The 22,317-nt window shown below is 48.1% G+C and overlaps 1 protein-coding gene across 6 annotated transcripts; it reads left to right on the top strand.

Annotated features, from left to right (window-relative positions):
- The first annotated feature begins 472 nt into the window (after positions 1-472).
- Positions 473-16,428, top strand: Zmym3 (zinc finger MYM-type containing 3). Of its 6 annotated transcripts, none has more exons than XM_047536748.1 (25): positions 473-500; positions 1,872-2,560; positions 3,524-3,567; positions 3,878-3,950; positions 4,414-4,708; positions 4,916-5,093; positions 5,446-5,664; positions 5,953-6,103; positions 6,396-6,511; positions 6,674-6,760; positions 6,879-7,029; positions 7,289-7,461; positions 7,679-7,844; positions 8,718-8,815; positions 8,896-9,058; positions 9,317-9,432; positions 9,573-9,747; positions 9,928-10,074; positions 10,567-10,670; positions 10,989-11,157; positions 11,464-11,615; positions 12,191-12,305; positions 12,951-13,205; positions 14,729-14,846; positions 14,935-16,428. In XM_047536748.1, the coding sequence occupies exons 2-25, from the start codon at positions 1,891-1,893 to the stop codon at positions 15,125-15,127; spliced, it is 4,128 nt and encodes a 1,375-aa protein (XP_047392704.1). In that variant the 5' UTR covers positions 473-500; positions 1,872-1,890; the 3' UTR covers positions 15,128-16,428. The 6 variants fall into 6 exon arrangements, with proteins under 6 accessions (XP_047392704.1, XP_047392705.1, XP_047392709.1 ...); XM_047536749.1 differs by lacking the exon at positions 473-500 and adding an exon at positions 658-679; XM_047536753.1 differs by lacking the exon at positions 473-500 and adding an exon at positions 1,006-1,131 and having other exon boundaries at positions 3,884-3,950; positions 9,320-9,432.
- The last annotated feature ends 5,889 nt before the right edge of the window (positions 16,429-22,317 follow it).

Below are 22,317 nucleotides of genomic sequence, written 5' to 3'. Positions count from 1 at the left end.
ACAAGGACCGAAGGAGAGAGGGAGAGAGAGAGGAAAGAAGGGAGGAAGGGAGAGCTAGAGCAAGCAGGGCTATGTGCCCTGGTGAGGAAAACTACTCTAGAGATAATGCAGGGAGCTCCTGCAGGAAGACTCAGGGAGGAGATCCCAGAACTTACCCTAAGACCTTTGAGGGAGTGAGGGGGTGGCTTTACAGGACCTGGTTTGGGGGTCGTCAGGCAGTAACGGTTACTGCATAGGCGTTGTCACTGAGCCAGAGCCATTTAACCAGCCCTGGGTGGCTGGAGAGCAAGCTTAAGACACCCCATAACTATGACTCTCAGACTGCTTAGGGGGGCCCCGAGGCTGCAGACAAGGGGAGGAGGGGCACGTGAGGGCTGGGTCCCTGCCCCCCCCCATCCTCTGCTGTCACTCATTACCCCAACAGTCGCCCAGGGGGCGGGCCCCGGAGAGGTGGGGATGGGGGGAGGGTAATCTTGGCAGGCGCCTGCTGCATGGCGTAGGTAGGGACTGCTGAGGGGGGCGGACGCTGGGGGGTTGAACACGAGTGGGAAGCGAAGAGAGACACGGGGAGGGGGAGGGGACCGGGAACCATTTGAATGAGAGGAGGGGATCACGGGTAGAGTGGGCTCCAGGAGGTAGGGCGGGCACGGGTGTGACGGGGGCCAGACTCTTGAGCCAGGTAAGGGAAGCAGGTGCGTAGATCGGCGTTTTTTGTGTTTTTAGTGTACTAGGCCCCATGGTGGAAAGGAGGCACCGCCTTTCCCGGGGGCGGGCTGCAAAGCTCCAGAGGCTATCTTTTCCTCCTCAACTAACGGGGCCCCGGGCGGGGGCTCAAGCTCCATCTCCGGTGACTATGCTCCACTCCGTAATTTCCAGGCGGCCACTGGGCTGGGAGTCTCGCGCCGGGGGCCGGCGCTGTCTCGCGAGCCCCCTCCTGGAGCCAGCCAATGGGGTTGGCTGTTGGCGCCGCCCGCCCGCCTGGTGCAGAGCGCTGGGCGCTGCGAGCGGCGCTGCCATTTAAAGGGGCCGCGACCCCTGTCCCGGCTGCTAGGGAGGGAGGTGGAGAAGGAGCGCGGGGCCGTCGCTGTCTGCAGTTCTAGGCTTGTAGCCGTTACACTAACCCTGCCGCAGGTAGGGGTCGGGCCTGATCAAGCCGAACCGAATCTGCAGGCGGGATCTCGCAATAGCCGGGAGGGGGGTCTGAGGAGAGATCGTGGCTCCAAAATGTCTTCCTGTAAATGCCTGAGGTGGGGGGGTGGGCAACAGGAGAAGGGAGAACTGGGGAAGCTGTGGGAAAGGGGGACGGGGCTGAGGAAGTGGACTACCCTGAAAGGTAACTAGGGGGGAAATGATTAGGAAGGGCAGTTTGTGGGGGCGGGGGAAGGGCTGAGGGAGGACCAGGCTACGCGGGGAGGGGGGGTGGGGCCAGACAGGATGGGTAACGACTGGGGAGCTGGGGGGCACTAAGAGAGTGAGGAGGGAATAGAAACTGAGGTCGCGGGGGCGGGAAAGGCTCCTGGTGGCGGCGGGCCTGGGAGCCTCTGAGGGGGCGTTCAGCCCGAGTTGGGGGGGGTTAAAGGTAAGGGGGGGAGGGGAACTGGGAGTTGCGGGGTGGGGGTCGGGCGGGTAACGACCAACTGCCTGGCGACTGTGGGCTCAGGGCCAGGGCGGGGAGCGCCACTCCCCACAGAGGGCGCTGTATGTGGTGGGGGGGAGTGGTCATTAGGACTAAAGCCTGTGGAAATGCTTGTCGGTTGGGGGGACTGGTCGTGAGAAATCCAAGTGGATGATGGGGTGTGTCCCAGAGGCTGTACGAGAAGGAATTCTGGCTAAGACCACCTCTACTGCCCTCTTCTACTCCTAATCTGCAGCCCATATCCAGCCATCCTCATGGACCCCAGTGATTTCCCCAGTCCATTTGACCCATTGACCCTGCCAGAGAAGCCCCTGGCTGGAGACCTTCCAGTAGACATGGAATTTGGAGAGGATCTGCTGGAATCCCAGACTGCCCCAACTCGAGGATGGGCACCCCCTGGCCCTTCTCCATCCTCGGGAGCCCTGGACCTGCTTGATACCCCTGCTGGCCTGGAAAAAGACCCTGGAGTAGTCTTGGATGGAGCCACTGAGCTGCTGGGGCTGGGGGGGCTGCTCTATAAAGCCCCCTCCCCCCCAGAGGTGGACCATGGTCCTGAGGGGACCCTTGCGTGGGATTCAGGAGATCAGACCCTAGAGCCTGGACCAGGGGGCCAGACCCCTGAGGTGGTACCACCTGATCCAGGGGCTGGGGCAAATCCCTCTCCACCTGAGGGGCTGCTAGAGCCTTTGGCTCCTGATTCTCCAATAACCCTGCAATCCCCCCATATTGAAGAGGAGGAGACAACCTCCGTAGCTACCAGGAGAAGGGGCTCCCCTGGGCAGGAGGAGGAGCTTCCCAAAGGGCAGCCACAGAGCCCAAATGGCCCCCCTAGCCCTTCAGTGGGAGAGACTCTGGGGGATGGAATCAACAGTTCTCAGACCAAACCTGGGGGCTCTAGCCCCCCTGCACATCCTTCCTTGCCAGGTAGGTTGCCTAATCATCTGGAGAATCGGCTGGGGAGAGGGTGGGGGCAAGGAAGGGTGGCTGTGTACTTTGGGAAGTAGCGGGGAGGAGGAGGAGGAGAGTGGAGAGATAAGTGTAGGGATGTGTGTGGGTAAGGAGTTAGGATTTGGGAGGGAGGGGTTTTCTGGTGAAGAAGATTATAGAAAATAGGGGTTGGGGGATGCCACAGGGCCTATGTCAGAGGAATTGGGTGGTGTCATAGAGTGGGTTGTAAGGAATGGATTTTGTGGGAGAGGTTCCCTTTTTCATGGCTTTTGGTGCCTAGTCCTTCCTTCAGGATTTGGGGGAGGACACCAGCTTCAGGGTTTGAAGATCATTTCAGCAGTTTGGTTCTAGATGAGAGGGAATGGGATTTCTGGGATTAATGAATGGTAACTAGGTTCTGGAACCCCCAAGAGCATACAGATTTGAGGGGAATGGTAAAAATGGAGGGCCTAGGATCACATCTTTGATAGGGAAGGGATATCCTAGACCTGAGAGGCTCTAGTTTCTCCTCTGCTCTGCCTGGTGGTGTCTTTTCTCCATGCTGCGACCAGGGTCTTGGGACTTATATAACTACCCAAATCTAAGGAAACCTACCCATACATTGATGTTTTATTTTCCTCTTGCTCCCTTTGGGTAGTTTTGGGTTTGGTTTTGTTGGTAAAATATAAATTCTCTATGAAAGGTATGTTACCTCCCCATGATTGGGACAGAGAGCTGATGGGAAGGGTAGGATATATTTTTCCATGGAGAATAGCTGCACCCCCCCTTAGTTCAGAGCCTGAGGTAACCCTGAGAGGGGCCCCAAGAAGCCACAGGCACTTGAGTTTTCCCTTTCAGTTTTGAATAAGTTCTTCCCCAGGAATGGAGGTGGGGGTTGGGCCAGGGAGGGGGTGGTGAGGGCAGGCTTGAGATTTAGGCTGCTTTCTGCTTCCTTTGCAGGAGATGGCTTGACTGGGAAGGCGAGTGAGAAGCCGCCTGAGAGGGTGAGGGGGGGAGGGGATTGGAAGGAGTCTGGTTCCCCCTATAGCTCTGGGAAGGACAGACCCTTCATTTTCCCTCCCAGATGTTGTTCTGTGGAGAGTGTGTGTAAGGAGAGTTAGGAGGAGGGAGGGAGCTCTTGTGTCTACTGCTTCTTAAGAAGAAAGTCCGGCCTCCTTTTCTCCCCTCCTCTTAAGGGATGGGCCAAGGGTCCCTACTCTCCCTTCCCCCTCCGTTCTACTGTTCCCCCCCCAAACCCTGTACTCTTGTTAGCCTGCCCCTGGTGTCAGCTTTCCTCCCTCCCATGTTTCCAAGGTACAGAAGAGAAGCGAACGTGTTAGGAGAGCAGAGCCTCCAAAACCTGAGGTTGTGGATTCCACTGAGAGCAGTGAGTAGGATTTGAAGGAAGTGTGACCTGGGGATTCTGGGTGTGGAGAAGAGTGGAAGGTGGGATATGGCAGGGCATGGATCTTCTAGCTCTTGTAGTCCCTCACCATGCAGAGTGTGAAGTGCCTGTCTCCACTATGGGTTGGCATGGGAACCAGGGGCAGTGGGGGAGATTGAAAACAAGAGCAGTGAGAGTGGAGTTTCCTGTTTCAGCTATGCCATCCCTGTCCCCAATCTTCTCTCCTGAAGCCCCTCCCTACCCCTTGCTGGAAGATTACCAAATAACCAAAGATGATAGACACCAGGGGCTTAAGCTACCAAAGGAATGGGAAATAGGGGTATAATGGCCAAAACTGCTGGGGTCCTAGGATTAGGACTGAACTAACTTGATCTGCTTGTCAGATGGCGAGAGACCTAGTCTGGTAGCCTTTTCTCACTGCTCCCTCCCCTTCCCGTTTCCTCAGTTCCAGTGTCAGATGAGGATTCTGATGCCATGGTTGATGATCCCAATGATGAGGACTTTGTGCCATTCCGGCCCCGGCGCTCTCCTCGCATGTCCCTACGCTCAAGCGTGGCACAGAGGGCTGGGCGCTCTTCTGTGGGCACCAAGATGACTTGTGCACATTGCCGGACACCACTGCAGAAGGGGCAGACGGCCTATCAGCGCAAAGGGCTGCCTCAGCTCTTCTGCTCTTCATCTTGTCTCACCACTTTCTCCAAGAAACCCTCAGGCAAAAAGACCTGTACCTTCTGCAAGAAGTGCGTGAGGGTCCTAAGGTGTCGGGTGGTGGGGGCAAGGGACAGGACGGAGGCAATGGGATAAGACAGATCACTTTGGCAGGAACCAAGCAGGATGACACTGGAAGAGAGCAATTTAGGGAGAGGGTCAGAGAACATTTTTCTCTGGTCATCAATCCCAGATGAGGGTGGTCTTGAGTGAATTTTCAAACCTGTTCCCACCTCTAGGGAGATCTGGAACACCAGGGACTCGGTCGTGGCACAGACTGGTTCGGGAGGTTCCTTCCATGAGTTCTGCACATCTGTCTGTCTGTCTCTATATGAGGCCCAGCAGCAGCGCCCAATTCCCCAGTCTGGGGATCCAGCAGATGCCACTCGCTGCAGCATATGCCAGAAGACTGGAGAGGTGAGGATACTCAGAGGGGGCTGATTTACAGAGCCTGGCCAGCCCTGACCTGCCCCTTCAATTCTGGGGCTGCAGGGGCCAGGCCCTGTGGAAAAGGGGAGTGGGGAGGAAAGGCAGCCATCATGAGGGAGCATATTCAAGGATAGAGCTTCTCCAGGATGTATGCAGCTGGCCTTCCCTTGCCTCCCAGGACCTCACCATCAAGTCGGCAGCCTGATGCACAGGTTGGGGGGTCCCTGGGCCCACTGTCTGCTGTGAAGGTCTAGGGTGAGGTGGGAGGCTGTCCTTGTATTGGGGTGGGCGGTGGTAGCCAGGCCCCTGCTCAGGGTGTGTGTGTGTGTGTGTGTGGCAGGTCCTGCATGAGGTCAGCAATGGCAGCGTGGTGCATCGGCTCTGCAGCGATTCTTGCTTCTCCAAATTCCGAGCCAACAAGGGACTGAAAACCAACTGTTGTGACCAGTGTGGGGCTTATATCTACACCAAGACCGGGAGCCCTGGCCCCGAGCTCCTCTTCCACGAGGGCCAGCAAAAGCGGTTCTGCAACACAACGTGCTTGGGGGCATACAAGAAGGTGGGGCCGAGGGAGTAGTGCATTAGAGGGCTGTGGAAGGGGGTGTGGTCCATGGGTGATAAATAAAGGTGCCTGATGGGTCGAGGGCTGGGAGAAATAAAACAAATAAAGGGGGTTTCAATTGTATCTGTTATGTTTTATTTTTGAAGCTGGCTGGTGGACACACAGGTCTTTGTTATATCATCATCTATACTTTTTTGTATGCCTGAAATATCCATGTTTAAAAATTTTAAAAATAAAAGCGAAGGGACAAATCCAGCCTCAGCCTCTCCTTCCCCATCCTCACAGAAAAACACACGTGTGTACCCATGTGTCTGGTGCAAGACCCTGTGTAAGAACTTTGAGATGCTATCACATGTGGATCGTAATGGCAAGACCAGCTTGTTCTGTTCCCTGTGCTGTACCACTTCTTACAAAGTGAAGCAGGCAGGGCTCACTGGTAGGTGCAAAGCCCTCTTCTCTGAGACCCCTGCTGGCCTTCCTTCTACCTCCCATACTCCCCTCTTTTAAAATAATCCCTGCTGCCCAACCTCAGCCCCAACCACGTCTTCCCATGGATTTTCTGTTCCGTCTCTGCGCTGCCTTACACCTTCTGTGTGCTCTCTCTCTCTTTCTTTCTCTCTCTTTCTCTCTCTCTCTCTCTCTCCTCTCTCTCTCTCTCTCTCTCTCTCTCTCTCTCTCTCTCTTTCTCTCTCTCTCTCTCTCTCTCTCTCTTTCTCTGTATGCCCCAGGCCCTCCCCGACCCTGCAGCTTCTGCCGCCGCAGCCTCTCTGACCCCTGTTACTACAACAAGGTTGATCGCACAGTCTACCAGTTTTGCAGCCCCAGCTGCTGGACCAAGTTCCAGGTACTCCAGACCCTAGACCAGGGATAAAGGGTATGGCAACAGAGAGAGGGTAGGAGATTTGGGGTAGGTAGGCCTGGGCAGAGAAAAGAACAAACCTGACTCCCCTCCCCACCAGCACCACACACATCGTGCCCCTCCCTTACTTGTCTTCCTTCCCTCCAGCGCACAAGCCCTGAGGGGGGCATTCACCTGAGCTGTCACTACTGCCACAGCCTCTTCAGTGGCAAGCCTGAGGTCTTGGACTGGCAGGTAAGACCCCCCCACCCCCCCCACGTCTTGCCACGTGTCTGAAAGGGTGCTTCTACTGGGATCCTGCCAGGTTCAGTTGTCACAGTTCTGCCCTCCCTGCCTTGTGCCCCCATCTCAGGACCAGGTGTTCCAGTTCTGCTGCCGTGATTGTTGTGAGGACTTCAAGCGGCTTCGGGGTGTGGTGTCCCAGTGCGAGCACTGCCGGCAGGAGAAACTCCTGCATGAGAAACTCCGATTCAGTGGGGTGGAAAAGAGCTTCTGCAGTGAAGGTAAGGAAGTGGGGAATGAGTACAGGCCCTGTAGGCCCTGTTCCTCACAGCCAGGGAAAGTGGCAGAGAAGGGGGCAAAACTTAGAAAGTGGTTCAGCAGGGCCTTCTACACAGGACTCTCTACCCCATCTATCTTAAGGCTTTGGGCACAAGAGGCTGTTTAGAAGAGGTTTGGTATGTAGCATCTTGAAAACGTTAGAACTCATGCCTGTGGGTTATCTCTGTATCTCTGAACTCTTTGTTCTTCCTCTCTTCTCAGGTTGTGTGCTGCTGTACAAACAGGACTTCACTAAGAAGCTGGGCTTGTGCTGTATCACTTGTACTTACTGCTCTCAGACCTGCCAGCGTGGAGTCACTGAGCAACTGGATGGCAGCACCTGGGACTTCTGCAGTGAGGACTGTAAAAGCAAGTACCTGCTGTGGTACTGCAAGGTAAGGAGGATCAGCATATCAGAAAGGAGGGAGAGAAGAGTGCAGGGCATGGGTTGTGGGACTAACATCAGAGCAAGGGTAGATTTCCAGGGAGGGGAGTCAATCTCCGGTCTCCAAGCTGGTCCACTCTCCAAGGGGAGGAGCAGGGCTTATCCCATGGGAGAGGGCCCAGTACATTTTAGAGAGGCAGGTCTGACCATCCTGTCAACGCCCTCAGGCTGCCCGATGCCATGCCTGTAAGCGCCAGGGGAAGCTGCTGGAGACCATCCACTGGCGTGGGCAGATCCGTCATTTCTGCAACCAACAGTGTCTGCTGCGCTTCTACAGCCAGCAGAACCAACCCAACTTGGATACCCAAAGTGGGCCTGAGAGCCTCCTGAACAGTGAGTCCCGGGCAGGGGGCACACTGTTAGAACTGGCCTGGGCTCTTCTAATCCTAGGCCCAGCCTCTTCTTCTTGTGTTGTATTCACCTCATCCCTGACCAGAGTTCCAAGTATTCCAGACCCTCTAGGTACTAGGGGGGAGTCTTGTTTAAATCTTCTTGGAGTGACAGTCTACTGATTTTTTATAAGGGATATATATTTTAGAGAGTGGGTCCTACCTAGGGGCATGTGGAGGTTGTGGTTAGTTTTCAGAGAAAAGGAAGTGTTAGCATAAGTTCTGCATTTATTTATTTATTTGCTTGTTTAGTTTTTGGTACTGATGATTGAACCCAGGGGTGCTTTACCACTGTCCACATTCCCAACCCTTTTTATTTATTTTTTTTTTTTTATTTTGAGACAGGGTCTTGCTAAATTACTTAGAGTCTCACTAAATTGCTGAGGCTGGCCTTGAACTTGCAATCTTTCAGCCTCTGCCTCCTAAGCTGCTGGGATTACAGGCATGTACCACCATGCCCAGCAAGCTCTGCATTTAATGATACCAAAATTATTATAATATTTCTAGAATGTTACCCTGTCCCTCTGCCACTCCAAGGATACCAAACTCCTGAGGGCTGTCTAAATGGAAGATCTCAAATTGTGGGATTTTGGGGAAAATATAGTGTCTTATTCTTCTTAATTGCCAGGAGCAAAGAATCTTCTTGGCTGCCATTGCTGGGGCCCAGAGAAGACTAGACCTAGGTTTACAAGCAGGGGACATCCTAGACTCCCATTTCTATTTGATATACCTCTTAATGAAGCTCTCCTGGAACCAGGGTAAGGAAAACAGAGAGCTAGTTCCTCTAATGAGAGCATTCATGTGTTTTGATCTACAGGTCAGTCTTCTGAGTCAAAGCCCCAGACACCCTCTCAAACCAAAGTGGAGAACAGCAACACAGTGAGGACCCCAGAGGAAAACGGGAATTTGGGCAAGGTCAGGGCAAAAGCCAAGAGGGAGGATAATCTCTAAAGGAGAGTACACAGTTGGTGGCACTAATGTTCTTGTCTCCACAGATCCCTGCAAAGACCAGATCAGCTCCAACTGCTCCCACCCCTCCTCCACCCCCACCACCCCCAGCAACACCCCGCAAAAACAAAGCCGCCATGTGTAAGCCGCTAATGCAGAACCGTGGAGTTTCCTGCAAGGTGGAGATGAAGTCCAAAGGGAGTCAAACAGGTGAGCCAGGGTACCTATATGCCACAGGCTATATTTCAGTGTCCTAGGCCACCATACCTATGTCCATGAGCTGATCTAGGGCATTTCTTAGGTGGCTGAAAGATCATGCCTTATGGTTGTCTCTCAGCCTTTGGTTCAAGAGCAGTTTTGTGATATTGAACAAACATTAGGGCCTTTGGGGGTGATGAGCTAGTATAAAGTTCTCAGTCAGTTGTGACCCATTTAGCCAAGACTCTGAGAAGATCCCTTTCTTGTCAGCAGAAGAGTGGAAGCCACAGGTGATTGTGCTGCCTATCCCAGTGCCCATCTTTGTGCCAGTGCCTATGCATCTGTACTGCCAGAAAGTCCCAGTGCCTTTCTCAATGCCTATCCCGGTAAGTTTTCCCACTCTTTCTGGCCAGGTCATCCTTTACCCTTCTAGGATTGAGACCATTCCTCTCCCTTACTCTTTATCAACTGCCCTGCTCATCCACTGGTATGGTTCTTGGCATTTAGTTGGCATTTGTGCCCCCAGGTACCTGTGCCCATGTTCTTGCCCACTACCTTGGAGAGCACAGACAAGATTGTGGAGACCATTGAGGAGCTGAAGGTGAAGATCCCTTCCAACCCTTTGGAGGCTGACATTCTGGCTATGGCAGAAATGATTGCAGAGGCTGAGGAGTTAGACAAGGCCTCATCTGACCTTTGTGGTATGCTATGGATGGCAGCTATGCCAGAGACAGGGTGCTACCAATCTGTCTGCCTAAGGGGGTGGAGAGTGATGATTTTGGTGCTAAGTGGAATGGGGAATGCATTGGGATCAGCCCCTGAAAGCCTGTGAAGGTGCTAGGCAGGAATGCAGTGACTGAGCCAACTTCTTCGCCTCTTAGATCTTGTGAGCAACCAGAGTGCAGAGGGACTTCTGGAAGACTGTGACTTATTTGGACCAGCCCGAGATGATGTCCTGGCCATGGCTGTCAAGATGGCCAATGTCTTAGATGAACCTGGGCAAGACTTGGAGGCAGATTTCCCCAAGAGTGAGTAGGATTTGAGGTGTGCCCATTGAGTATTGGAACATTTGTGCCATCAGGAAAGGAGTGTTATTTGTGACAATGAGCATTACCCTAAACAGTGATAATTGTGGATCTAAGACAGAAGGTTGTAACAGGGAGTAGTATCAGAAATTCAGAAATAGAAGGTTAAAATAGGTATATTGTTTTTAGACTTCCAATCTTATTTTTAAGCATTTATATTTTTTCTTTAATTAAAAGTAATTGTGATTTTATCATTTTATCATCTTCATTTTAAGTCTACAGTATTGTTAAGTATATTCACACTGCTGTGAATGTTTGTGTTTGATATTTTTGTGGCTTAAGCATATTTTTGGCATAGCTTTGCTGGTTCCTGTTGAGTCCAATAAAGCTATATAAGAGGCTCATCTTGAGTCAAACGGGCAAGTAGCAGAGGTGGTTTGGGAAGACTATAGGGGTGAGTTCCTAAGAAATTGACTTTTCTTTCCCTTCTATTAGATCCTTTGGACATTAACCCCAGTGTGGACTTCCTCTTTGATTGTGGCCTGGTAGGGCCTGAGGATGTGTCTACTGAACAAGACCTTCCCCGAACTATGAGGAAGGTAAGACTGGGGCTACTGTATCTACAAAGGGAGAATGGAGGCCCCAAGGGAAGAGCTGCTCTCATAGCCAAGCCAGCAACCTTACTTTGACCTTCCTAACCTCCTTTTTCCAATACTAGACATACTGAAATAAAACCAAACTCTGCTCTCCCCCAAGTTCACAAGATCATTAAAGCTATTTTCAAACTCTGTGCCATGGAAACTTTCTGTGTTCTTACATCAGCTCCCCCATCCCCAGTGGGAAACAGTGTCCTGATTAGCTTCTATGGTGCCCCTAGCTTTAACTTTGTTACCACACTTCTTTCTCTTCCACTCCAGGGTCAAAAGCGACTGGTGCTTTCGGAAAGCTGTTCCCGGGACTCCATGAGTAGCCAACCTAGCTGTACTGGTCTCAATTATTCATATGGTGTCAATGCTTGGAAATGCTGGGTACAGTCAAAATATGCCAATGGAGAAACCAGCAAGGGTGATGAGTTACGCTTTGGCCGTAAGTACCCAGGAGAAGAAGGATGGGGAGTAGGAGAAGGGAATGGGGAACAGGACTGTGCCTGTGATTCAGCTTAAGATGTCTAGGAGTGATAAGGCATGATTGCTTAAGGTTGCCCTGTGAAGAATGGGAAGAATTGTTGATTAAAGGGAGATGCTGTTTAAGTTCAAGACTAAGGGCTCTTTGTAATTGGTGGGTTTGTTCAGGAGCTCAGTGTGACTAAAGGGTTAATGGTGGTGAAGCTAAATGAAATTCTTAATGTGGAGTTTTCTTAATCCCATCCACCTCCACTTCATATCACTGCAGCCAAACCCATGCGTATCAAAGAGGATATTCTTGCCTGCTCAGCTGCTGAACTCAACTATGGACTGGCCCAATTTGTGAGAGAAATCACTCGACCCAATGGTGAACGATATGAACCTGACAGTATCTACTATCTGTGTCTTGGCATCCAGCAGGTACCCCTCGCATGCTGCCTCACTTCCCATCACTCAACACAGCAGGCAGGGTCCTATTGGAACTGCTTCCAGCCCCCTTGTTGTTGTCACTTTTCTCCTACCCCAAGCAGGCAGCTTCCCTTTAACCTCCTATGACAAATAGGACACAAGATGTCAATACTGTTGTAAAACCAGAGCTTGATTCCAGGACCATTGGTCAAGGAACAGTCTTCATTACTGTGGGTCCCCTTTGCAATCCTTGAACCCATTCTCAAGATGAGAGAAATGGGTAGGACAGGGTTCCCAAGTGGGGGAGCAATGTTTAACTCCCACTGGGAGAGATTAACCATGTATTACTTGACAAGGGGGTCTGGGCTTCTGAGGAACATCTCGGAGCCTCCTCCTCTTCCAGCAAAGCCTCAGTACCTCAGAGACATAGGGACACCTGGGGGAAAGCACTCTGGGTCATCTAATCAAGCAGCTTTTTCCCATCATCTCCTAATTATCAAGGACACCATGCCTGGGGCTATAGCATTATTGTGTTTCCGCTAGGACCTACAGTCTGACTTTATATCCATCTGTTTTTCTTTCTCCAGTACTTGCTGGAAAATAACCGAATGGTGAACATTTTCACGGACCTTTACTACCTGACTTTCGTTCAAGAACTCAACAAGTCTTTGAGCACCTGGCAGCCCACGCTTCTCCCCAACAGTAAGGGACAGGATCTTAGCAACCCTTACTCCTCTTCCCTTCCTCTAATGCACCACTCTAAGAGTCCTGCGCTTTCTGGCCTGTCACTCTTCATAAAGGATCTGAGGGCAGAAGCATGTAGCTGGATGTCGCAGGGTTTAGAGCTAGAGGAGCAGGACCCCTTGCCCTTGAATATGAGGAGATAATCAATAACTTAGGTGTGAACTGACCTGGTGGCACACACCTGTAATCCCAGCTATTTGGGAGGCTGAGGCAGGATAGTATGAGCCCAAGATTTTGAAGTCAGCCCGAGGAGCGTAGAAAAAAATTGGCAAGTCTCAGTCTGAAGAATTATCTATAGGACTGAAAAATGATGGCCCAGGTTTGGGTGATAAGTAAAGAAAAAAAGCAAAATGTTGTGGGGAGGGGATTACTCAAGGTTTTAATCTAACCGCCTACAACTTGAGGGTGGTGAAAGAAGCTCCAATGCAGGTGGAAATGGTATAAAATATGCCCAGACCTGTGTATGATAGCTGAGTATCAGGGTTTTATATACAAATGAGAGGCATGCAGTAAGTGCACATGCCTAGGACCTTGGGTTGAAAGAAGTGGTTGGGTTTGGGTAGTTGATCCTCCTAACCTGGCCTCTCCCCCTTCCCATTGCAGATACAGTATTCTCCCGAGTAGAGGAAGAACACCTTTGGGAGTGCAAGCAGCTGGGGGTCTACTCTCCCTTTGTCCTTCTAAACACCCTCATGTTCTTCAACACTAAGTTTTTTGGGCTGCAGACAGCTGAGGAACACATGCAGCTCTCTTTCACGAATGTGGTGCGGCAATCCCGCAAGTGTACCACGCCTCGGGGCACCACCAAGGTGGTGAGCATCCGCTACTATGCCCCAGTCCGCCAGAGGAAAGGGCGAGGTATGAGGCTGTCCCCTCCTTTGCTTTTGCCCCTTCTCTACTTGCCCCTACTGTGTCCCACCATACCTGCTGGACTGGCCTTCTCTGACACTAGCTTCCCTCTCCTTCCATTCCTGGATTTGTAGAAAAGGTAAGAACAACTGGGTGTAGTAGTACAAACTTGTAATCTCAGCAACTTGGAAGGAGGAGGCAGGAGGATCTCAGGTTCAAAGCCAGCCTGGGCAACCTAGCAAAACCCTGTCTCAAAATAAAAATGAAAAGGGCTGGGGATGTTACTCAGTGGTGGAGCACTTGCCCAGCATGTGTGAGGCTCTAGGTTCAACCCCAGTACTACAAAAAAAAGAAGGAAATAAAAGCCTGGCACCGTGGCACATGCCTATAATCCTAGCGACATCAGTGGCAGAGGCAAGTGAATCGCAAATTCAAGGTCAGCCTGGGCAACTTAGCAAGACTATCTCAAAATAAAAAAGATTGGGGATGTAGTTCAGTGGCAAAGTGTCCCAATTTACTTAGTACCAGAAAGGAAGGAAGGAAGGTAGGAAGGTAGGAAGAAAGAAGAAGATGGCTGGTCTTTCTAGCTGATGGGCAGTGGTTGTTACATAAATAGGAGCTTACTCAGCTGCCTGTTCCCCACCTTTCCTCATTTCAAAGCAGTTTACTTGCCCTTTTATTTTGGGGTGGTGGACAAGGAGGAGGTGGTGCTCTTGGAGAGTTAATAGAGTACATAACAGGCTTTCTGTGATTCAGAAGCTGCATCTTGGTTTATATTTTTTCTGGCCCTAGAATTCTGTCCCATCTTGAGCACAGCTCCCAAAGTCCCTTCTCTAGATCTGAATTTCTGCCTGGACTCTAATGCACAAGGGTTTGGGACCATCATGGTTTCTCTGTCCTGGAAGGCATGCCTAACCTTGCAACAGGGTCTTTTTTTTATCAGTTTGTTTGTGTAACTTGTGAGATCACCTCTTCAAGATGTCAACTGGAGGAGATCATAAAAAGACATTTTTGGCATCAAGAACCAGTGAGGGCTGCACAGCAACACCCCTACAGGATGTTTGATTGGCTGACTCTTCCGCCTGCCTTTCTTTTTTTCTTTTTCTTTTCCTTTTTTTTTTTTTCAGTGCCAGGGTTGGAACCCAGGGCCTTGTGCATGCCAGGCAAGTGCTCTACCACTGAGCTACCTTCCATTCCCTTTTATCTTTCTCTTTATATTTCTTTTCTTTTTTCCTTCTGGTACTGGGGACTGAAACCAGGGTCTTTTGCTCACTTAGTGGTAGACCACTAAGCTATATCCAAAACTCCCTTGCTTGCTTTCTCTCTCTTCCTTTTTTTGTGTGATACTTGGAATTGAACCCAGGGCCTCATGCATGCTAGGCAAGTGCTCTATCCGTGAGGTACAGCCCTATCCCCTTTATTTCCTTATGTATTTTGTGTCCTGAGGTTTTCCCCCTTTATCCTAGACTATGTTCTGGGAGGAGCTCCTTGAGTGTGAGCACTTAATGAGTCTAAGTCATTTCCCTTTATAGACACAGGTCCTGGGAAACGAAAGAGAGAAGATGAAGCCCCTATCTTAGAGCAGCGTGAGAATCGCATGAATCCCCTCCGCTGCCCTGTGAAGTTCTATGAATTCTATCTCTCAAAATGGTGAGTTGGTGGGTTTGCAGGAATGTCACCCAAGGGATCTTCTTTGCCTTGGCATTAATCATCTGTCCTCCCACTCCCACCATTGTAGTCCTGAAAGCCTCCGAACTCGCAATGATGTGTTCTACCTGCAACCTGAACGGTCCTGCATCGCTGAGTCACCTCTCTGGTATTCTGTGATCCCCATGGACCGCAGCATGTTGGAGAGCATGCTCAATCGCATCCTGGCTGTGCGTGAGATTTACGAGGAACTGGGTCGTCCTGGGGAGGAAGACCTGGACTGAGTCTATGTGCCACCTTTATCCATGTTTCATATCAGTGTCTGTCCTGTGGTCATGTCTCACAGGGTGACTGACCCAGGAAACAGTGCTACTCATTTTGAAGGGCCCTGACTGCCCCTTTCTATTCACCCATTCCCTTTTCCTTCCTGTCCTAGGAACCCCTGGCTTTTACCTTCTGTACCACTTGACAACCACTGCGCTCCAGTCTTCGATACTCAGGGGCTAGATCCCCCAATGATGGGCAAAGTCCAGTTAGCCCATTTTCTTTTTGCTTCAGAGTAAAACCTTTCTCCTGGGGCCAGACTCTAGTGGAGTGTTAATTAGCTCTGGTGATCCTGTTGGCTTTGGGTTTCCTGACCCATCTGTGTTGGTGAAGCCCCTTGTTCCTAGGTCTGACCTAGGGAAGAACTCAGCTACCTTCTCTGCCCTGTGCCCACTCCCTTCTCCCTCTTCCCCAGTACTACACGAAAGGGTCTTATCTGAAAGATGTGAAAGAAATGATGAAAGTAATGAGGGGACCATTTACCCAAAACACAGAACTTAGACACTGTTCCCCTCCCATGAGATAATTGGATGTTGGCACCCTCTCACCACTATGTTCCCCACCCTACCCTGGCAAGCACCAATTCTTGGTGCTATAATTTCTAAAGAGTTCCAAATGCTTTCTTTTCCTCAAAGGCAGAGAATGACTCCAAGTATGGGGAGCAGACTCCTGTTGTGCAGACTCCTGTCCCCTTGGTTTATGTGTTTGTCTCTCTCTGCCATCTTAGGTTGGCATGAGCCATGGTGTCAACATGCTTAGCCCCTCTGTAACCGCCTCCCTTTAGTTCTATGGACAGAGCTCCCAAGGCAAAAACTACCTTCTGACTTGGGTTGAGGCTGGGTTCCCCCTCTTGTTCTCTCTCCATCTTAAGAGCCAGGCCAAGCCTTTGGGGGACTGGGTCATGTAGGATGGGGTCTGTGGTCACAATATTGGTGAGGAGCTGTAGGCATGGGGCCTGCCCTTACTGCTTACATCTTCTCTTTTCCCCATCTTTATTTTGTAGTCCCAGAAAACTATTAGTGTCTGGCAAAGGGGATACCCAGTTCTTTCCCTGTTGGCTTTGCTGTTCCCCAGACTCCTTTTTGTGTTTTTATAACTGTCACCAGTTTAGCCACTGTTTAAATTGTATATATTGTTCTGAGGCGCCTGGCCTGTCCCTTCAGTGAGCCATGCCCGCCCTTGTGTTGTAGTGAGAAGCTGTTGTCATGACTAACCTTCTGTCTCTGGAATTGTTTGTTTCAAATAAAGAGTTAAAATTGTCTTTTGCCTTTTATGGGGAAGGGAGAGGTATCTTTAGGGGTGAGGGATATAGAAGAGCAATGCTATGAAACTTCAGATATATCAACATGTAAAGAAGTCAGGAGTCCCACCTCATTGAATGAATCTACTAGAAATGTGGTCCTTTTTATAAGTGTCCAAACACTTTCTGGGCACAATGGTGCACACCTGTAGTTCCAGTGACTCAGGAAGCTGAGGCAGGAGGGTTGCAAGTTTCAAGACATCCTCAGCAATTTAGTGAAACCCTGTTTCAACATAAAAAAATAAAATGGGTTGGGGGTATAGCTAAATTGTAGAGCACACCTAGTTTAATCCCTAGTAAAAACAGTTTCCAAACACTTAAGAAAAAAATTTGCTCAATAGCCATTTATTAGGTATTGACTAGGTTTAAAGACCTAGATTACATGCTTCAGAAAAGACCAAGATTAATTAGACTGGTTCCCTGTCCCCAGTAGGCTTCCAGGCTAGGGCAGATACTGACAAGTACCATCATAATGTAGACAAATGAAGGAAATGCTTTTATGGGAGAGCAGAGGAATAAGGAACACATTTCAATTTTACAGGGAGATTATGCAAAGGTTCACTGAGGGAGGTAGCATTTGACCTGGACCTCAAAGACAAGGTAGGAGGAATTAGGAGACCCTAGCTGTAAGGGTGGGAAGTACAAGGCTGAGATTTTCCAACCAGGAAATGGTTGGCTCAGACCTGTTGCTTAGGGAGAAAATACCCAGAAAAATAGAAGAATGGAGGGGGCAGGCCTGAAGGCCTACAGAAGGGTGAAAGGAGTGTGGCTAAGATCCTGGGAACTCTATGGGGACTGGGGATAGGGAAAGAAGAGGTGGATTCAAAGTAAATTTTGGACTTTAAACCTTTTTTTTCAGACGTTTTGAAAGTAAAACATGATTTAATGAATGCTAGGACTGAACCTTGTCAGAGAGGGAAGAATTGAGTATGAAGCCCAGATTTCTAACCTCGAAGACTGGGAGAATGAGATACCCTTAACCAAAATGGGAAACCAAGGCAGGATTTTTTCATTGCTATTTGTGTTTGTTCATTGTTGCGGAGGAGGTTGGTAATAATGTTGGGGCTCTGTAGGGTACAGTGGTGCACACCTGTAATTCCAGCAGCTTGGGAAGCTGAGATAGGTCACAAGTTCACTTCAGCCTTGGCAAGACCCTAAGCAACTTAGTGAGACCCTGCCTCAAAATAAAAAATTAAAAGGACTGGGGATGTAGCTCAGTGGTAAATTGGCCCTTGGGTTAAATCCCCAGTATGAAAAAAAAATCTAAGTAGTGGGCCATGTAACATGGCAAAGCAGAAAAGACTTTTCAAATATGAGCTTCTAGTCGTAGTTCTGCCATGGAAATGGAAAAGACTAACTTTTTGAGCTTCTTCTAAAAAATGGGTTCATATGGGCTGGGGCTGTAGCTGAGTGGCAGAGAGCACTTGCCTATCTAGCATGTGTGAAGCACTGGGTTCCATCCTTGGCATGGCATAAAAATAAAAAAAATAATTAAAAATTAAAAAAAATTTTAAAGGACTTGAGATGTGGCTCAGTGGTACAGTACTTACCTAGAATGCACGAGGCCTAGGCTTGGGTTGTAGCTCAGTGGTAGAGCACTTGCCTTTCACATGTTTGATCCTCGCCACCACATAAAGATAAATAAAAAAATAAAGGTATTTGTGTCCATCTACAACTAAAAAAAAGAGAAAAGAATGCACAAGGCCCTGGGTTCAATTTTCAGTACCTAAAAATAAATAAAGATTCTGGTCTGAGTCTTAGAAGAGAGATGGGGTGTCAGTTTAGAGTCATTTGCAGGGCTCAGGATGTAGTTCAGTGGTATGTAATATGAAAGAGCAAATAATAGAAGATTGGGGATATAGCTTGGTGGTAGGCGTAGCCTCAGATATAGCTAGGTATAGCTTAGCATGCATGAGGCTGCTAGGTCATCTGCAAAGAACTTCTAACTGAAGCTCTAGGAGTGAACAATGTCACTTGGGGAAAGTGAAGAAAAAAGAGGACAAAAAAATGGTATCATGGGAAACGTCTACAGTTAACCAGAGAAAGGAACTGAAAGAGAGACCGGAAGAATAGGAAGAAGACCCAAATCTGCAAGATATAAAAAGTATAATCATGGGATGAAATCTGTCCTCACAGGTCAAGGTGAAGTCTATTTGTGTGTGTGTATGTGTGTGTGTGTGTGTGTGTGTGTGTGTGTGTGTGTGTGTGAGATGTTTTTTGTTTGGGATTAAACCTAGGATCTTGCAAACCATAAACATGCACTCTACCATGAAGTCTATTGAATTTCCTTTCTCTCCCTCCACCCACAACAGGATTCAAAGCCATTCTCTTCCTCTTACTTCCTTCTCCTGTTGAAATAGAAAAGAACCTAATGTCATTTGTTCAACTAAATTTCAACTCTGTGCCCAACCTTGTGCTAATCACTATGGATAGATAAAAGATAAATAAGAGCTTGGAGAAGGCTCTTTTTTTTTCCTTCTTTGTGCCAGAGATGGAACCCAAGGGCACTTAACCTCTGAGCCATATCTCCAGCCCTTTTTATTTTTTATTTTGAGACAGATCTCACAAAGTTGCTCAGGGCCTTGCTGAGTTGCCGAGGTTGGCTTTGAACTTGCAATCCTGCCTCAGCCTCCCAAGTCACTGAGATTACAGGTGTGTGCCAGTACATCAGGCTTGGGGCAGCCTCTTGCGAAGTCCCTGGTCTGATAGGAAAAATGAGGGCTAGGATTAGGGTGAGGCAACCAAGGCACTTAGGGTGTAAAAAGAAGGCACTTAGCCAGGCATACTATGGTCCCACCGTTGACCTTCGTATGACTTCGAGAGCAAGTATCTCCTTCAATTTTGTATTCTAGATGTCTCATTTACCTCATCCATGTCCTGACTCTGGGAAGGATTCACATGTCAATAAAATAGCAAGGGCAGAACGTTAATTGTTTCTCATTGTCTCCCAGAAAACCCAGAAACCACAGCAGTGATATGGAAGCTGGGTTTTCATGAGGAGTTGGCAATAGTTTGTCAGGCAGTGGAGGTGCAGAGGTCAGTGTGAACAAAGGCAGAGAGGCATAACACAACACAGAATGTCTGAAGGAAAGGGTGATTGGGCTGCAGAGGACTGAGGAGAGTGTGTACTGGTTGGAGGTGTTTGGGAAAATAGATGATATCAAGTTTTATAAAGCATTAAATGCCATATCATGTTTTGTCCTGCTAAGGTGACCAGTCATTTGGGTTTACCTAGAACTCTCCCAATTTTAGCAGTGAGTGTTCAGCATCCCTCATGTTATGGTTTAGATATGAGGTATCCTTCAAAAGCCAATGTGAGAAACAATGCAAGAAAATTTAGAGGTGTAGTTGGGTGAAGTGGCACATGCCTGTAGTTCCAGTGATTGGGGTGGCTGAGGCAAGAAGATCACAAGTTCAAAGACAGCCTCAGCAATTCAGTGAGGTCCTATGCAACCTAGTGAGAATGTGTCTCAAAATAAAAAATAAGGGGGTGGGGGAAGGAAGATAGTAGAATGAGACAGAGTATTACCCTACATATATGTATGATTACATGAATGGTGTGAATCTACATTGTGTATAACCACAGAAATGAAAAGTTATATCCCATTTTTATACAATGAATCAAAATACAGTCTGTAAAAATAAAAAAAACAATAAAAGGGCTGGGAATGTGGCTCAGTGGTTAAGCACCCCTGAGTTCAATCCCTGGTATCAAAAAATTAATTAATTAATTAATTAAAATAAAATAAAAAGAAACTTTAGAGGTGAAATGATTGGGTTATGACAGTCTTAACCTAATCAGTGCATCAATCCACTTGAATAGATTAGCTGGGTGATAACTGTAGGTAGGTAGTGGCTTGAGGAGGTAGATCACTAGGGGCATGCATCTGAGGTATATATTTTGTCCCTGGTGAACAGAGCTTATTTTCTCTCTGCTTCCTTGTTGCCATGTCCAAGTTGCCTCCCTCTGTCATGCCCTTTCACCATGATGTTTTGCCTCACCTTCCCCCATAATGTCCTGCCTCATCTTGGGACCAGAGCAACAGTCAGTCATCTATGAACTGAGACCTCTAAAACTGTGAGCCCCAAATAAACTTTTGCTCCTCTAAAATTGTTCTTGGCAGGTTTTTTGATCACAGTGGCAAAAAATTTGACTAAGACACCAAATAACCTCTCAGTTCCAGGAAACTGAAGCAATCATAACATATTCTGGATAGTATTCCTGTCATTCTTTATCCTAAAAGCAGTGGAAAACATTAAAGGACTTTCACAAAGAATTGGTAGCATATACTTCATGTTTTAAGGTGACTTTAGCACATTTGGGTGAGATGTAGGAGGACTGGGCACTGAAGAAACCCAGGAGTCCAGTCACAGGGAGGAAGCATGGTACAGAAGTGGTTAGTGCTTCTCCTTTGGCATCCAGCAGACTACTTACAGTTCTATGGCTCAGCTCCTTCTTTCCTAGCTATGTGACCTGGGTAAGTTACTTAATAACCTACATGGGTCTCAGTTTCTGCATCTATAAATTGGGGACAATATGGTGCTTTCTTCAATGAACGGTGAAGATTAGTGAACATATTATTTAGCACAGTGCCTGGCATAGAGTGAGTGCTTTAATAAGCATTGGCTCTCATTGCCTACATTATTGATTAGGAGATTATGGCAGCAATAGAAAAAGGAAAGGAAGGGGAACGGGATTTTGAGAAGGAGAATTACCAGACTTCACTGGTAATTCTGTCTGGTTAATTGATTATGTTTTAATATGAATGAGTTTTGGTTGAAGTTCATTCTCTCGGGTATCAACATTTCAAGACGTTTATATCAAATTGAGGAACGAGAGGCTTTGTCCCTTGAAGGAAAGCTTGCGAGGAAACAGAAAGGAGCTAGAGTTAGAAAACAAAGTGTGTACTTGGAACTCCTAAGGTTAAGGGAGAGAAAGGTTGAGTCTCAAACACTTATCTTGACTTAGGTAGGGGATCTGAATAAAACGTGTGTAGGCACTAGATTGTATTAATCGAGAGGAAGGGCAATTTCTGGAACCTGCTTGGGGCAGAGATCCCTGAAGAGGCTTTTCCCCTGCAGTCTGCCCTTCCCTGGCTGTCTGAGCCCAGGCAGCTCTTTATTTAACTTTCACATATCTCTTAAACTTGTGCACATTTTGCTTTCCAGCAGGTTAGTATATAGGACTATTTTCATATATTGTGCTCACCACCCTTACTTCATCCCCCATACCCTGAAATATGTCCAAAAGCAGCATAAAGTGTTTATTATAGAAGATTTAGCACAAATTTGGGATGAGGATAGGTCTAGGTTTTAATTCTAGCTCTGTAGTTTTAAACTGTGCAACCTTTGGATATATTACTTAACCTCGCTGAGCCCCCATTTCCTCAACTACAAGTATTAGGATAATAATAGCTACCTTACCAGTACTGAGATTATGTATATCAGTGCTTAATTTAGTGCAAATCTGGCACATACTGGTTGCTCCATAAAAGTCTCCTTTCCTTTCATCCACCTAAGTAATTTCTTTTTCTTTTTTTCCTTTTTTAAATTTATTTTTTTAAATGACAAGTAATATTTTTACATATTTATGGTGTAGAGTGTGATAATTCAATACATGCATACAAGTGTAATGATCAAATCAAGGTAATTAGTATTTCCATCTCTTTGAACATTTATCATTTATCATTTATCATTTCTATGTGTTAGAAAACTTTAGACTCTTCTTTTCTAGTTATTTTTGAAATATATAAGAAATTGTTATAGAATAGAGTTACCCTACTCTGTTATAGACCATCAGAATTAATTTCTCCCATCTAACTGTATTTTGGAACCTGTTATCTAACTTTT

This window comes from Sciurus carolinensis, chromosome X (genome assembly GCF_902686445.1).
Source record: "Sciurus carolinensis chromosome X, mSciCar1.2, whole genome shotgun sequence".
NCBI classification, from domain to species: Eukaryota; Metazoa; Chordata; class Mammalia; order Rodentia; family Sciuridae; genus Sciurus; species Sciurus carolinensis.
This window is presented reverse-complemented; position numbering and strand designations above follow the sequence as displayed.